The sequence below is a fragment of the Mobula birostris genome, chromosome 31 (genome assembly GCF_030028105.1).
Source record: "Mobula birostris isolate sMobBir1 chromosome 31, sMobBir1.hap1, whole genome shotgun sequence".
NCBI lineage: Eukaryota > Metazoa > Chordata > Chondrichthyes > Myliobatiformes > Myliobatidae > Mobula > Mobula birostris.
This window is the reverse complement of record NC_092400.1, coordinates 10208088-10221703: the sequence shown is the minus strand read 5'-3', so window position 1 is coordinate 10221703 and position 13616 is coordinate 10208088. Positions and strand designations below refer to the sequence as shown.

The 13616-nt window shown below is 38.1% G+C and overlaps 1 protein-coding gene across 2 annotated transcripts in view; it reads right to left on the bottom strand.

Moving 5' to 3' along the window:
• Positions 1-778: 778 nt before the first annotated feature.
• The window catches only part of LOC140190970 (mediator of RNA polymerase II transcription subunit 13-like), a 179022-nt gene continuing 166184 nt past the window's right edge, over positions 779-13616 (bottom strand). For both annotated transcript variants that reach the window (XM_072247982.1, XM_072247983.1), the window contains exons 25-31: positions 13008-13150; positions 9137-9295; positions 8839-9006; positions 7606-7754; positions 3613-3786; positions 2219-2325; positions 779-2134 (exon numbers count right to left, since the gene is read on the bottom strand). In XM_072247982.1, coding sequence (XP_072104083.1) covers positions 2002-2134; positions 2219-2325; positions 3613-3786; positions 7606-7754; positions 8839-9006; positions 9137-9295; positions 13008-13150 — 1033 coding nt within the window. In that variant the 3' untranslated portion in view covers positions 779-2001. The remainder of the gene's footprint in view (positions 2135-2218; positions 2326-3612; positions 3787-7605; positions 7755-8838; positions 9007-9136; positions 9296-13007; positions 13151-13616) is intronic.

The following is a 13616-nucleotide window of genomic DNA, read 5'->3' as shown; positions in this document are numbered from 1 at the left end:
AGATCATATCTTTATATTGATGGAAGATGTTCTTTTCTTTAAAGCAATTAAATAACCATGCAGTATAACCACAAATATCGATAAGAAGAAACCAAGTGAGAACTACTGAAGAGAGATAAAATTCTTCATCTGTGAAATTTACCTTCTGCCATTTTCTACTGATATGAAGTCACAAAATGTTTAGTTGATAAAAAATGCAACAACCCCTTTAGTCATTCCACTGAAGCACAACTGAACCTGTACCCAAGTATGTGGGAGGGAATCAGTACTATGAAGAAGGAAGATGGATAATTGCCAAAAAGCAATTTAATTTCCTTCTATTTTATACTTTTCTTAACATTGATACACTTTGCAAAAAAGGTTCAAAGAAACTAGCTCAAAATAGACTCTTAATTTCCCTACCGATTTTGAATAGAGATGGCATAACAGAAGACAAAGCATTTCTCTGAAGAGCTGAAGGATACTAACGACATCCTGTGAAAGGAGCAGACTTGATTGCAATAGTAACACAGTCTTTTCTTTGACGGTTCCAGCCACAATGTTATTGTATTAAACAATATGAAGTTTCCAATCTCTTCCTTGAGTTGTACATTCTTTCAAAATTTACCATAAGGAAATGTACCCAGAGATTGCATTTCGATAATTTAATAATTTATTAATCTAAAAAAGTGTGTAAAAGTATAGCTCTCATCCACAAGATATATGAATGACATTAAAATGCCTGCAGTTTTATCAAACTCGCTTTTAGTGTATTTGTTTCAGCAATACAGAATTAAAATGAACTTCACTTATTTTATTTTATATAAAAGAAGCCCACAGCAAAATGCTCAGAAGAAAAAACTTCATATTGGCGTGAAATGTACAGCTGTTACATTTAAAAATGTTCTGAAATATACATACAAGCATGCTAGCAAACCCAGGTTATCAGTAGACAAACTTTTTGGTATGCCATTTCTGATCCTTGAATGCTTTCCAACAGAAGAAAAATGAAAATCTTCTGTAAATAGATTCTGATGTTCAACTGGGGCTTGTATGCTCAAACTTTTAAAAATCCACAACTAAAATATGCATATCCACGGGAAATATACATACAACTTTCTCACATTGAAGTACATAATATAGGATTTTATCTATTGCCATTTATTTAATTTTTTGCACAAAAACCTATAAATATTACTTCACCAGAATCTTTTAACTTAAAACTTAAATAAAATGTCAGAGGGCTGAATTTGCACCTCCAAAAATATGAAGACGAGCATTTATCTTCATCAGTAAAGTCTTAGATAAAAATGGCCTTTAAATTGAAACACCCATTTTCATCTACAGTCTGATGAATTCTGGGAGGGAGAATGACAATAAAATGGAAAAAATTACAAACTTCTACTTACAATTTTCACCAAGTTAACTTTTTATACAATTTTACAATCTTGATTTTCCTCTTCAAAAGGCCTTGTGAAATTTTTCTGATTAAGAAAAAATAGTACTGCAATTTGTCAATTTTACACTGTACACAATAGATACAAACTGTTTTGATATATCTGGTTTATATCTACAATACAAAGAAGGTCACCAAAGGCGACTCAAATGCACAATAAAATATCATTTACAAGCACTAGCTAGTTGATATTCCCCACTATATTTCCCCGATTTCACAATACTGTGTTTTTAAGAATGTACAATTTATCATGAAAAATAAATTCTGTTTTAGCAATGATGACAAGTATAGTTTTTGAAGCTGTAACATAAAATTTCCAAAACAGTTACTAATGTGGAAGAGCTGTATAATGTAGACCATTGATGCAGCAGTATCAAAGAAAAGTGCTCTGCATGTTAATGCTCACACATTGTAAAGAATTGGACGTGGAATGAATTTAATTGTCTTGAAATGGAAGTTTGATATTTTTCCTTACAAGATCTTCAGATCACTGATAAATAGCTGATGATGCATCGTGTCCTTCATCAAGAAAGTGAGTGGGTCTATGTATAACACAATCTGTGGTTTCAAAGTAAATTCATAATGGCATTGTACATTTGAGTAAGCACCACAAAGTGGACTGGTAGACAGGACTGGCGATCTTGTGTGGCAGGGTTACAGTTGAGCCATGATAAGGCATTATACTGTTCCAGCACAAACCTAAAGGAGAAAAAGAAAAGTCAGCATCCCTTTCAATTTTAATTAAATGTTAACATCAAAAAGTAATAGCATGTTGACATAAACCTCAAGACATCTGAAGTTCGATTGGAATCCAGAGGGTGAGGATGAGTGTGCTTGCCAGGAAGTAGTTCATCAGATTGTGCCAGGGAGACATGGTGATGCAAAGAGGCCTATTGCAAATAATAAGCAACATTTTAACAAGGTCAGGTCAAAGACTGTAAATACATTGAAAAACATACTTAATTTTATTTCCAGTTCAATTTCCAATAGATTGTGCATTGTTCTGAGTACTTCTTCAACAAATGATAGCTTTGGACCCGATGTAACAAAATTCCCCAACTGCATTCAAGTTTTGTTTATATTCCGTTGCAAGTCATCTCAGTATTTAGTACAGCAGCATGTGCAAGAAATCCAAGAAACACACACAGAAAGCCAGTTCCCAAACTCTCACGTACATTTCTTCTAACGAAATGCATATATTGCTTCCATGGACTGTAAATGCATTTAATTTTGTGGTTGTTACACAGAAATCTGTCAGTGAATGCCTGGCACCTCAAGTCATCAATTTATTTATATAACACTTAAAGCAAAATCTCCCACAGGGCACTTTAAAGCAACATTAATTAACAAAACTTAAGATTAAGCCATATTTGAGGATACATGATCATATGCCCAAGAGCTGATCAAAGAGGTCAAATTTGAGGAATGCCTTAAGAGGAAAGGGTAGAGGCAGAAAGGTTTCAAGATTTCAAAGGACAAGGCCTTGCCAGCGAAGAACAGAGCTGCAAAATGGTGGTGGGATTAAATGTGGATAATGATTGCTCAACTAGATGTGCTCCAAATTTGCATAACATTACAGGAGTGGAGGACTTTGCAGGTAAGAGCAGGATTGAGTGAGGCAACATTAAAGTTTTAAAACTAGTGAAATTTAAAATGGGAACATTTTTTAAATTGCATCACCACACAGCAATAGGCAGAGGGATGGTGGATATAGGGTTTCTGATGGGGACTGAAGCCCAGCAAAACTTTGATTCATTCAATATTGATTGCTGAATGAACAGTCCAATAATTTTAGAGACAGTGTACAGGTGATCTGGAAATGATGGGAAGTTCACAAGAATGTTTTTAAAGTCATGTGATGAGGGACAACACAACAGTAACAGTGGATTCTTGGGAGGACACTAAAAGTTACAAAATGACCCTCATGCACACCCAGCTCCTCAATGGAAACCATTAAAGGTAACTATCTTTACATGACAAAATGGAAAAATTATGGAATTAGGTAAGCATCAAGAAAATCAGAGTACCCACATGTGGAAATGCCCCAGCTAGGTGCCAATTAATGCTCTAACATTATGATAGCCTGAATTTGCCCTTCTACCCCTATTGCATATTCACAATAGTCTTATCTACAATGATGGACTGATAGATAGAACAGTAATTGAAATGGAACTTGCCTTTAAAAACAAAGGACATTGATTTTGAGCATGAGGGCAGGCAGACCAAAACCACTGAGGAAGATTCTCAGCTTTAGCAGTTGATACAAAATATCCAAGAGCAAGTGGTTGCTGGAGTACATTTGCAACTTCCTCATGAGCTTCAGTAGAGAGTAGCCGCTCACCACCTTGACCCTATAATAAGACCAAATATACATTTGCAGCCGCCAAAATGCTTGTTGTGTCAAATACAGCATTATCCTATGATTCACTAATTGGATTTTAGATTATAAAGGAATTACACAACAAAATTAATCTTTTACCCAAATGCAATGAAGCAATGTAAATGGTGCTTCGTCACAAGTGCAAATCTCCTCCCAGATATTAACATAAGATGTGATTTAGTAAGCATGCAATTCGTACTGAAGGATTACTAAACAATTATGTTCATTCACCCCTCCCCAAATATCTGAGTTAACCATTTATAAAGACAGTTCATCATTATATCATGTACAATCATATAGTTTTCACTTCACCGGAACACTACTGTATATTAACATTCTGAAATGGCAACTGAATGACCAACTTCCATACACTTATATCCTAAATAATAATTGGACATTAACTATATCGTACATGTGATATAAAGTAAAAAGTTTTCTTTTGTGTGTATGGATAGTTAGAGTTAAAATGCCTGGAGTATGAAATAATTTGAAACAGAAAATACTGGAAATACACAGGCAGCAACTGTAGAAAAAAAACGTGTTCAGGTTGATGACCTTTCTTCAGAACTGGGGAAAAGTAAGAAATGGGTTAAGTTCACCAAACTTCCCAGTTGTGACGAATGTTTGAGCTGAAATGTTAATTCATTTTCTCTCCCAACAGATGCAGCATGACCTGATTATATCCAGCATTTTATGCATTTTTTCCAAAATTTTCAACATCTGTAATGTTTTAATACCACAAGCAATACAACAAGGGAGGACAGAATCAAAAGCCAGGTCTCTGATAAGATCATTGATGAATGGCTGATTGGCAAAATTAGTAGATGGACTGTTTGAAAGAACATGATAAAGGGAACTAATTGAAATTATATCTGCGAGAGGAGTAAAATAAAGATGAGTAACACTTGAACATGCAAAAATTGGGGGGTAAAATCTGACTTCCACTGCCATTCCCCTCGCTAGGGAACGTTCAGGGGAATGTTCCTTTAGCAGTAGTCAAATCACTGGGACTCTGGCACTGAGGATCAGCGGGAGCAACAGTGATAGCAGACTCAACAGCGAGGACATCTCTGAGTAGCTGCAGAAAATTCTCAAGGGGAAAGGTGAACAGGCAGAGGTCCTGCAGAATGAGCTTTGGGAGTTTGGTAACAAATTAAAATACATGACCTTGAGGGTAGTGATCTCTGGGTTACTCCTAATGCCAAGTGCTAGTGATTCCAGGAATAGAAAGATAGGACAGATGAATGTGAGGCTGAAGAGCTGGTGCAGGGGTTCAATTCTTGAACAATTGGGATTTCTTCTGCAGTACAGATAACCTGTACAAGAGGGGCAGGTTGGACAAACCAGAGGAGTCCAGTATCCTTCTGGGGAAATTTGCTTTTGCCATCAGGGAGGTGGGACTCAAGAAAGCAAAGTCAGCAAGAAGACAGGCATACGTGCAGCAACCAAAAAGTGTAAACCTAGTGGGAATTTAGAAGATTGAGGGGGGATCTTATTGAAACGTATAAAATCCTAAAGGGATTGGACAGGCTAGATGCAGGAAGATTGTTCCCGATGTTGGGGAAGTCCAGAACGAGGGGTCACAGTTTGAGGATAAAGGGGAAGCCTTTTAGGACCGAGATTAGGAAAAACTTCTTCACACAGAGAGTGGTGAATCTGTGGAATTCTCTGCCACAGGAAACAGTTGAGGCCAGTTCATTGGCTATATTTAAGAGGGAGTTAGATATGGCCCTTGTGGCTAAAGGGATCGGGGGTATGAAGGGAAGGCTGGTACAGGGTTCTGAGTTGGATGATCAGCTATGATCATACTGAATGGCGGTGCAGGCTTGAAGGGCCGAATGGACTACTCCTGCACCTATTTTCTATGTTTCTAGTAAAGCAAGGATAGCCATGATTATAGTTAAAGGGCAGAGAGGTCCACTGCATAAAAATTACATCAATTTCAATACATGTAGATTAACAGATAAAACAGGTGAACTATGGGAACATATCACTTTTTGAGACTGGGATATTGTGGCCATAACAGAAATGTGGTTGAGAGAAAGACAGAACTGGCGGTTCAATGTTCTGGGATACTAGTGCTTCAGGTGCAACAGTTAAAAGTGAAGAGGGGGGTGTTGTCTTTTTAATAAGGGAAGACATTACAGCAGTGATTAAAGTGGCTGTTCTTAGGAATCATTTAACAAGGGCATTTGAGTAGAACTTAGAAATAAGATGGAGATTGTTACCTTGCTAGGACTATATTATGGACCTTCCAAATGTCAGTAGAAACTTAAGGAACAGATGTGTCGAGAAATTGCATGAAGTTATGAGAACAGTACAATAGTGCTAGTGGGAGATTTCAATTTTTCAGGTGTCGACTGGGCAATCCAAAGTGCCAAGGGTCCAGATGGGGCAGAACATGTGCAGTGCATCCTGAACAGTTTCCTCATGGATTGTTATGAGGAACCTACTCAGGAAGGATGGTCTATCACAGTCTTTTTCCCAAGGGCTGGGACTCCAAAACTAAAGGGCACAGATACAGGATACGGAGGGAGGAATTTAAAAGAGACCTGATTATAACTTCTTTATAGGGAGGGCAGTGAGTACCTGGAATAAACTGCCAGAGGAAATGGTTGAGACAGATACAATTGAAACATTTAAACATTTGGATAAATACATATAGGGGAAGGGCTCAGAGGGTAATGGGACAAGCAAACTGGATGCTCTGGTCAGCAGGGATCAGTTGCACTGAAGGGCCTGTTACTGTGCTGAATTACTCTATGACTTCAAGTCCTTCTTTCTAAAATTCTATTCTAGTAAATTCACTGTAGAAAGGCAAAGTTTGCCTTGGAGACAAATACAAGAAAATCTGCTGATGCTGGAAATCCAAAGCAACACACACAGCAGGCCCAGGCAGCATCAAGACCCTCCTTGAGGACTTGAAATCCTGAAGAATGGTCTTGGCTCAAAACGTTGACTGTCTACCCTTTGCCTTTCTATAGTTAAAGAATCAAATCTACGCTAATAAAATCTTAAAGGCATAAACAATTGCAGCATTACACCTGCATTTTAAGTACCAACATTCCCAGATCTCTCTATGTAATAATATTTCCAAAGCTTCTCAAACTATGGGCCAGGTTGCTTTATAGTCTGTCAAAGGTATAAATAGCCATGATTTTGAGATTTACTGTTGTAATAAATCTTTCAGTTCATTCTGATACAGTGATTCCTTGGGGAACCGCTGCTTAGATCTTGTCAGATCAGACTTGACACAAGATCCGAAACCCCTCTGATTTCAATGTAGATTTGGGGTTAAGCATGAGAAAGCAACATCCGTATTTTTGCTTCAATTTTAAAACATTATTGTGTTTTTAATAACCTTATAAAAATTGTTCACTTAAATTTTCATACTTTAAAATGTCTCTAAAATCAGTATCATTTCAAGCTTTTACACTCAGTAGAGTTCTAGTCTCAGCTTTAGTAGTTGTTGAGAGTTACTTGCTAATAACAAATGATGTTGTTGACCCTTTTTTGCAGAGGAAAAGCATAATAATCTCTCTGCATATGGCTCATCAGGTCAGGAGAAAGCTCAACATGGGGAATGGTTGCTGATAGGCCACAATCTGGCCTACCCAATTTTGCCAATCCTTCTGCTATATTGAACTAAACATAGTCTCAACACTATCCATTTATAGCCACCTTTCCTGGTCATTTAGTGTATCAATTTTGTAACCAGTAGATATTACCAATTAGTATTTCTCCTTCCAACCTCTAAAGTTTTACGTATAATTTGATATTTCCACCTTACCCTGCCAGCTTCACTGCTGTGCTGAAAATGTGAGCTTGCACCGATGCCAGTTGGTGAATCAGGAGAGGTGAGATTACCAGTTATTAGTATCCGGATATCATTATCAAAGTCTTCAGCAAAAATATCCTCGTCCAATATTCCTATACCATCTGTTTCAGTAAAAACAAATTTTTGATATAAACATTTATTGCACAGAGCAAATGCAAAATAGCCAAGAGACCAACTGTTCTAAACATAGCTGCTCCACGCTCAACTTCTCTTGTGGAAGATTGATTCTTTCTGTTTTCACATATTTCATGCAATACGTGCATTAATGACTTTAACTTCCATATTCCTGATGTATTTTCTTAGCTTCAATCAGGTGATCTAATCCTTTTAAAGTTTTCTTCTAAAACCAACTTTCACAAACTTTTCATGTAAAGTGATCCTGATCCTTCCAACTCAGTGGGGGAAAAAAAGTCCCGTTATCTTTGAGGAATTCTACAAATGATTTAAACAGGTTAGTCATTTATTTAAAGAGAAATGCTCTGTCAAACCTCAGGTGTTTTGATAATGACATGAGAGTTCAATATTCACTATCCCAACAGAAACTACACTGAATTTTCTTATCTTTTGTAAATCCTTGAAAACCTGGTAAATTATTTCTGCACTTTTAAAGGTCTGTTTATTCTTTGTAAGACAAGGTGGAACCAACGATTAATCAAGAATCAAAAAACTTTCTGCTTTTACATTCTATAGCTCAGTTCATGAACCTCTTCACTCCCATTGCAAAGAACACACTGATATTTCAATGTACTCTCAGGAACAGGAGTATTAATTCAATCAGCTCTAAAAGGGGCTACTATTAACTATAGGCCAAGCATCAGTGAGGTAATGTGCTCTTATGAGCTCAACAAACATAAATAACATCGCTTGCTTGCCAACCTGTCTTGATATATTTGCCAAGCTGGTAAACTGATAAAATATTCTCAAATTTTGTTTCTGCTCTCTGGTTTTAATAAAAACCATTTTCCTGAGATCAGCTAGTAGAGTTCAAGTGATATTTTAGACAGTCTGAAGAAAACGCATCTACGGATATGTGAAGAAGGCAATTCCCGCCCACTGATTAAGGAGCAGCTATAAACACAGCACTTTATTTCCTCGCATTAAACTAGATAAACATTGCTTCTAATTTCTCAATCTAAGTATGTCTGTGCTTAGAAAAAGAATGAATAAAAATCGTGAAATGCTCACCTTGGTTACCAAGGCCTTCCAAAGCTTCAGTATTGGCGACAACTGTAGCAGCAGATGTTGGGAAAACCAGAATGTGAGTACAGGATGCATCTTGTGGGGTGTTTAGCTGAGATGTTTGCAGATTGAGAGCTGTGCCACGTCCAAATACAGAACCCATCGTGACAGCATCTTAAAGAGATCCAGAAACCAAACAACTGTCAGAGTTTTAACTTGGGGATAAAAGTTGATTATATTGAAGGTAAACAACTAAGTATACGTTCATAAAATATTTAAAAAAGATTTCTAAAAAAGTTATTACCTGGCATTACAACAAATGAACCCTGGGGCTCCAGGGCAACCAAGCAGGCACTGAGAATTGTGGGAGAGTCTGCAGCAGATATACCACACATTGCGCACGTCTCCTTCAACTGTTTACTCGTAGATTGCAGTGAGCGCCGTCCAATAAGGATACTCCAATCTGAGGAAAAGATGTGATTTATGTTTTAATGAAGAGAAGCTCCTATCAGGGTGGGTGGGCTTTGTTGAAAAAAAATTAAATGGTCTAAATTGCCAGTTACTACATACAGTACAGGACAGATAGATTCCAGTAAGGAAAGTAGTACAAGGATAGCAAGGTAAGAGAACCTTGGATGTTGAGAGAGATGGTGAACTTAGTCAAGAAGAAAAAGGAAATATGTAAGGTAAAGCTGAAATGAAATACAGGCCTCAAGGATTATAGAGGTCAGAAAAGAACTCAAGACAGTATTAGAAAAGGCAGGAAGGACCATGAAAAGTCTTTGGCAAGGAGGATTAAAGAGAATACCAAGACCTTTATACATAAATCGCGAGGAAGCGAGTAGGCCTCTCAAGTATAAAGGAGGGAATGTGTTTAGAGGTGGATGATGTAGACAAGATCCTAAATGTGTACTTCGCATTTACAAAGGAGGAGGATGTGGGGAACGAGGAGATCAATGTGAAGCTCTGCTAATTTGCTGGGGCATTTCAAGATAAAGTAGGAGGTAATGTCCTCTTGATCGATGAAGATTCTTGGGGATAGAATTTATAAGCAAGTGGACAACTACAGCCTATTTAGGGCCAGTCAACTTGACCGTGTGGGGCGAGTTGTTGTAAGTTCTTCCCGTGAACATGTGGGCTCTCTTTCACAGTCCAAAGATGTACTGGTTAGTAGGTTAAAATTGGTCATTGTAATTTCACAGTGATTATGCTAGGGTTAAAGGTGGGTTGCTGGGAGGCCCAGCTCATTAGGCCAGAGGGGGCTGTATATCTAAATAAATAACTTGTGTCTTACTAACTTGGTTTAACTTTGAGGTGATGACAAAGGTGATTGCTGAAGGTAGAGCTGTGGGTGTTGTCTGTGGATTTCAGTAGGATGGTTGAGAAGGTCCCTTATGAGAGGCTCATCCAGAAGATTAAGAAGCCTTGGATCCACAGTGAATTGGTCATTTGAATTCAGAACTGGCATGCCCATGTAAGACAGAGTAGTGACGGATGGGACTTACTTTGGTTATCTCTATTTATCTATTGGACAGCACCAGACCATGGATCTCACTGCAGTCACTGCTGGTTCCACTGACATCGGACACCTTCAGACCATGAATTACATGGCCTCTAGTTCTGGTTCCAACCTGCACATTGGCTGCTACCACCTCCAGACTGAGACCTTCCTCACGACTGCTTGGCCCCCAGGATATCCTTCCCCAGACACCTCTCTCCAACCACGGGTCTCTCAGGTTCCCCCGTCACCTCTTGGGTCCTCAGAGCGTCCATTTTTTTCCTCACCCTAACTTCCCTGAACATCACAACACTCTCCCATCCACTGACACCACCAACTCTCCTCCTCACTCTGATCCCAGGTCTAATCCTTGCCATGTCTTCACCTATCCTTCCAACCATCCCCTCTCTGAGATGGAAAGTTCCGTCTTTATCAAGGGCCTTTTCTTTGTTGCCCTTCACCTGCAACAAGCACCTCTTTTGTTGCTTCCACCTCTGAGCCCACTTCTTTGGCAAGAATTTCCTGCTACGCACCAATTATCCCTTCTCCCATCTCCAACCCGCCTCCTTTTCTTGGACATCCCGCTCTGGTTATCTGCCTGCTCGTGATCTTTTCATCTCCAATTGCCAACGAGACATCAACCAGCTCAACTTCAGCACTTCTCTCTCTTCCTCGGACCTTAATCCCTTGGAATGCACCAGGCCCCACTCTCTCTGCACCAATCCCAACCTTACAATCAAACCTGCAGACAACCTGCTGTTGCAGCAGATGGCATTTATCTTACTGAGGCCAGGCAGCAACTTTCAGATACCTTCTCTTATTGACCCCTTGATAAGGTCACCGCTTCGGACCATCAAAAAATTGCTTTCCACATCATCACTAACTTCATTCTCTGCCAAACTCATAGTTCCCTTACCCTGCTTGTTTCCATCTCCTACCCAAGATCCACAAACCTGACTATCCAGGTAGGCCCACTATCTCTGCCTGCTCCTGTCTCACTAAATCCATGTGTGCATACTGGAACTCTATTCTATCCCCTTTGTTCAGTTCCTTCCCACCTACATCCGCAACACTTCACATGCTCTCGATCTCAACAACTTTCAATTCCCTTACAAATATAAACAGTGCCTATAAAAAGCATTCAACCCCTTGGAAGTTTTCATGTTTTATTGTTTTAGAACATTGAATTACACTGGACTTAATTTGGCTTTTTTTTTTTAACCCTTAATAGTGTTAATATGCAGAAGTAACTTGGTGTCCAAGTCCGTGGTTTCCCGAAGGTGGCTAGTGGTAAGCAAGGTTTATAGCAAGCTTGCCTTTATGTGTTGAGGAACTGAGCTGAAGAGTCAAAAAATTATGTTGCAGTTTTATAAAATTCTAATTAGACCACATCTGGAGTATTGCATCAGTTCTCTTTGCCCCGTTGTAGGAAGGATGTGGAGGCTTTGAAAGATGCCTACCAGGATGCCTCCTGGATTACGAGAGGTTGAACAAACTTGGGTTGTCCTCTCTGAAGCAATGGAGGCCAAGGAAAGATCTGATAGAGGTTTGAAAGATGAGAAGCACAGATAGAGTAGACAGCTGGTATCTCCCCCCCCCCACCCCGCCACCAAGAACAAAATATCTAATACCAGAGGGCATGCATTTGAAGTGAGAAAGCAGTTCTAATGAAATGTGCAGGGTAAGTTTTGTTTTCCTTTAAACAGAGAAAGTGGTAGATACCTGGAGTGCACTGGTTGGATGTTGGTGAAAGCAAATATAATACAGGTATTCAACAAACTCTTAGATAGATACATGAATGTGCAAGAAATGGATGGATCTGGACATTGTGTAGGCAGAAGAGATTAGTTTAGCTGGGCATTTGATTAGAAATTTAAACTAGTTTGGTACAACACTGAGCCAGAAGGCCTTTTCCTGTGCTGTACAGTTTTGTTCTATGTTCTACATGTTTTGTTTAAAACAATACCTTAAAAGAATGTTCTCTTAGTTCCCAGATATGAAAGGCATACCCTGATACGTGAGACTAATTACTATGTACTAGAAACCCCATTCTGAAGCATTAGCTCCAATGTAAACAATTGCTTTACATGACATACTCTCCCCACTTTTCATATATTCGCATAAACTATTTCCTGAAACAGTTAAGAAATGTGATGTTGAGTCGGTTATAATGATACTCTCTAACCACAATATCCTTGTTTACATGCTCTTTTTCTCTCTGACTACATGCATTCTAACGCAATGTGATAAGATCAGGGAATTTCTATGGAGTATATCACAAGTATCTGTATTCTGCAACAGCACCTGGGGTTGGGTTCCTAGAATGCCTTTCTAATCAGTTATTCATAGATCTTTAATACATTATATCATATGTTTTAATAAAATAGTTCAGTTTAAGGTAACTTTGCTCAAAATGCTCACTAAACTAGCTATTGTCATGTATTCTCCATTAATTTAAATATAAGATATTTCAATAAATGACAATCTTTCACTTACACTTGGGTAAAGCAACAGAATAGAAAAGTGCTTTGAAGCTATGAGTTGAACAAAGCTTTTGTTCATTTTGCAAAACATGTCACATGACTACATCAAGAAATAAGATGTCTGACAGTATTGAATATTTCTAAGTTTTACAGTACTTTTGTATGAATAGTTATTTTAATTCAAAGATGTCAACCTTTGAGCTCTCCGTGTCCCACTCTTCCAAGTCTTCCCATCACAATTCTCCATGGCACTGATGTCATTTGCATTATTCCAACACACCACTCCCAGAGCTTCTGCAAACTCATTTTGCGGACAGGCACTTTACTTCTTCTTGACCTGAAAAAAATTCATGCTCTTAACTCTTGGACAAATAAAGATGCTTTCTGTATTATGTTCCATTTTTCAGATAGAGGAAACTTTGAAATATGGTATTGCACATACTTGTTTCATTTCTCATCAATATTTAGAATGTAGCTTAAATAACAATTCAAAACAGCAGTAATTGGAATTAATAACACAGCCATATTTGCTAATATCTTGCCACCTTCACAGTAGCTATCTATTCATTAAATACAAATAAAGCTAAAACTGTCATCAACGTCCATTATTCCCATCAAGAATAAATATTAATTGGATTTTTAAATTTTTGAACAGGTGTATAATTGTCAATATCTGTAATCAAGTGGTCTCTCAATAGAGCAATTTAGAAAGCCATCCTTTTTCATCAAATCATACAATTTTAAACATACAAGTAGCTAGGTTTTTGACTGTTAATAACTTTTTTTTTTCCAGAATGCAGTTA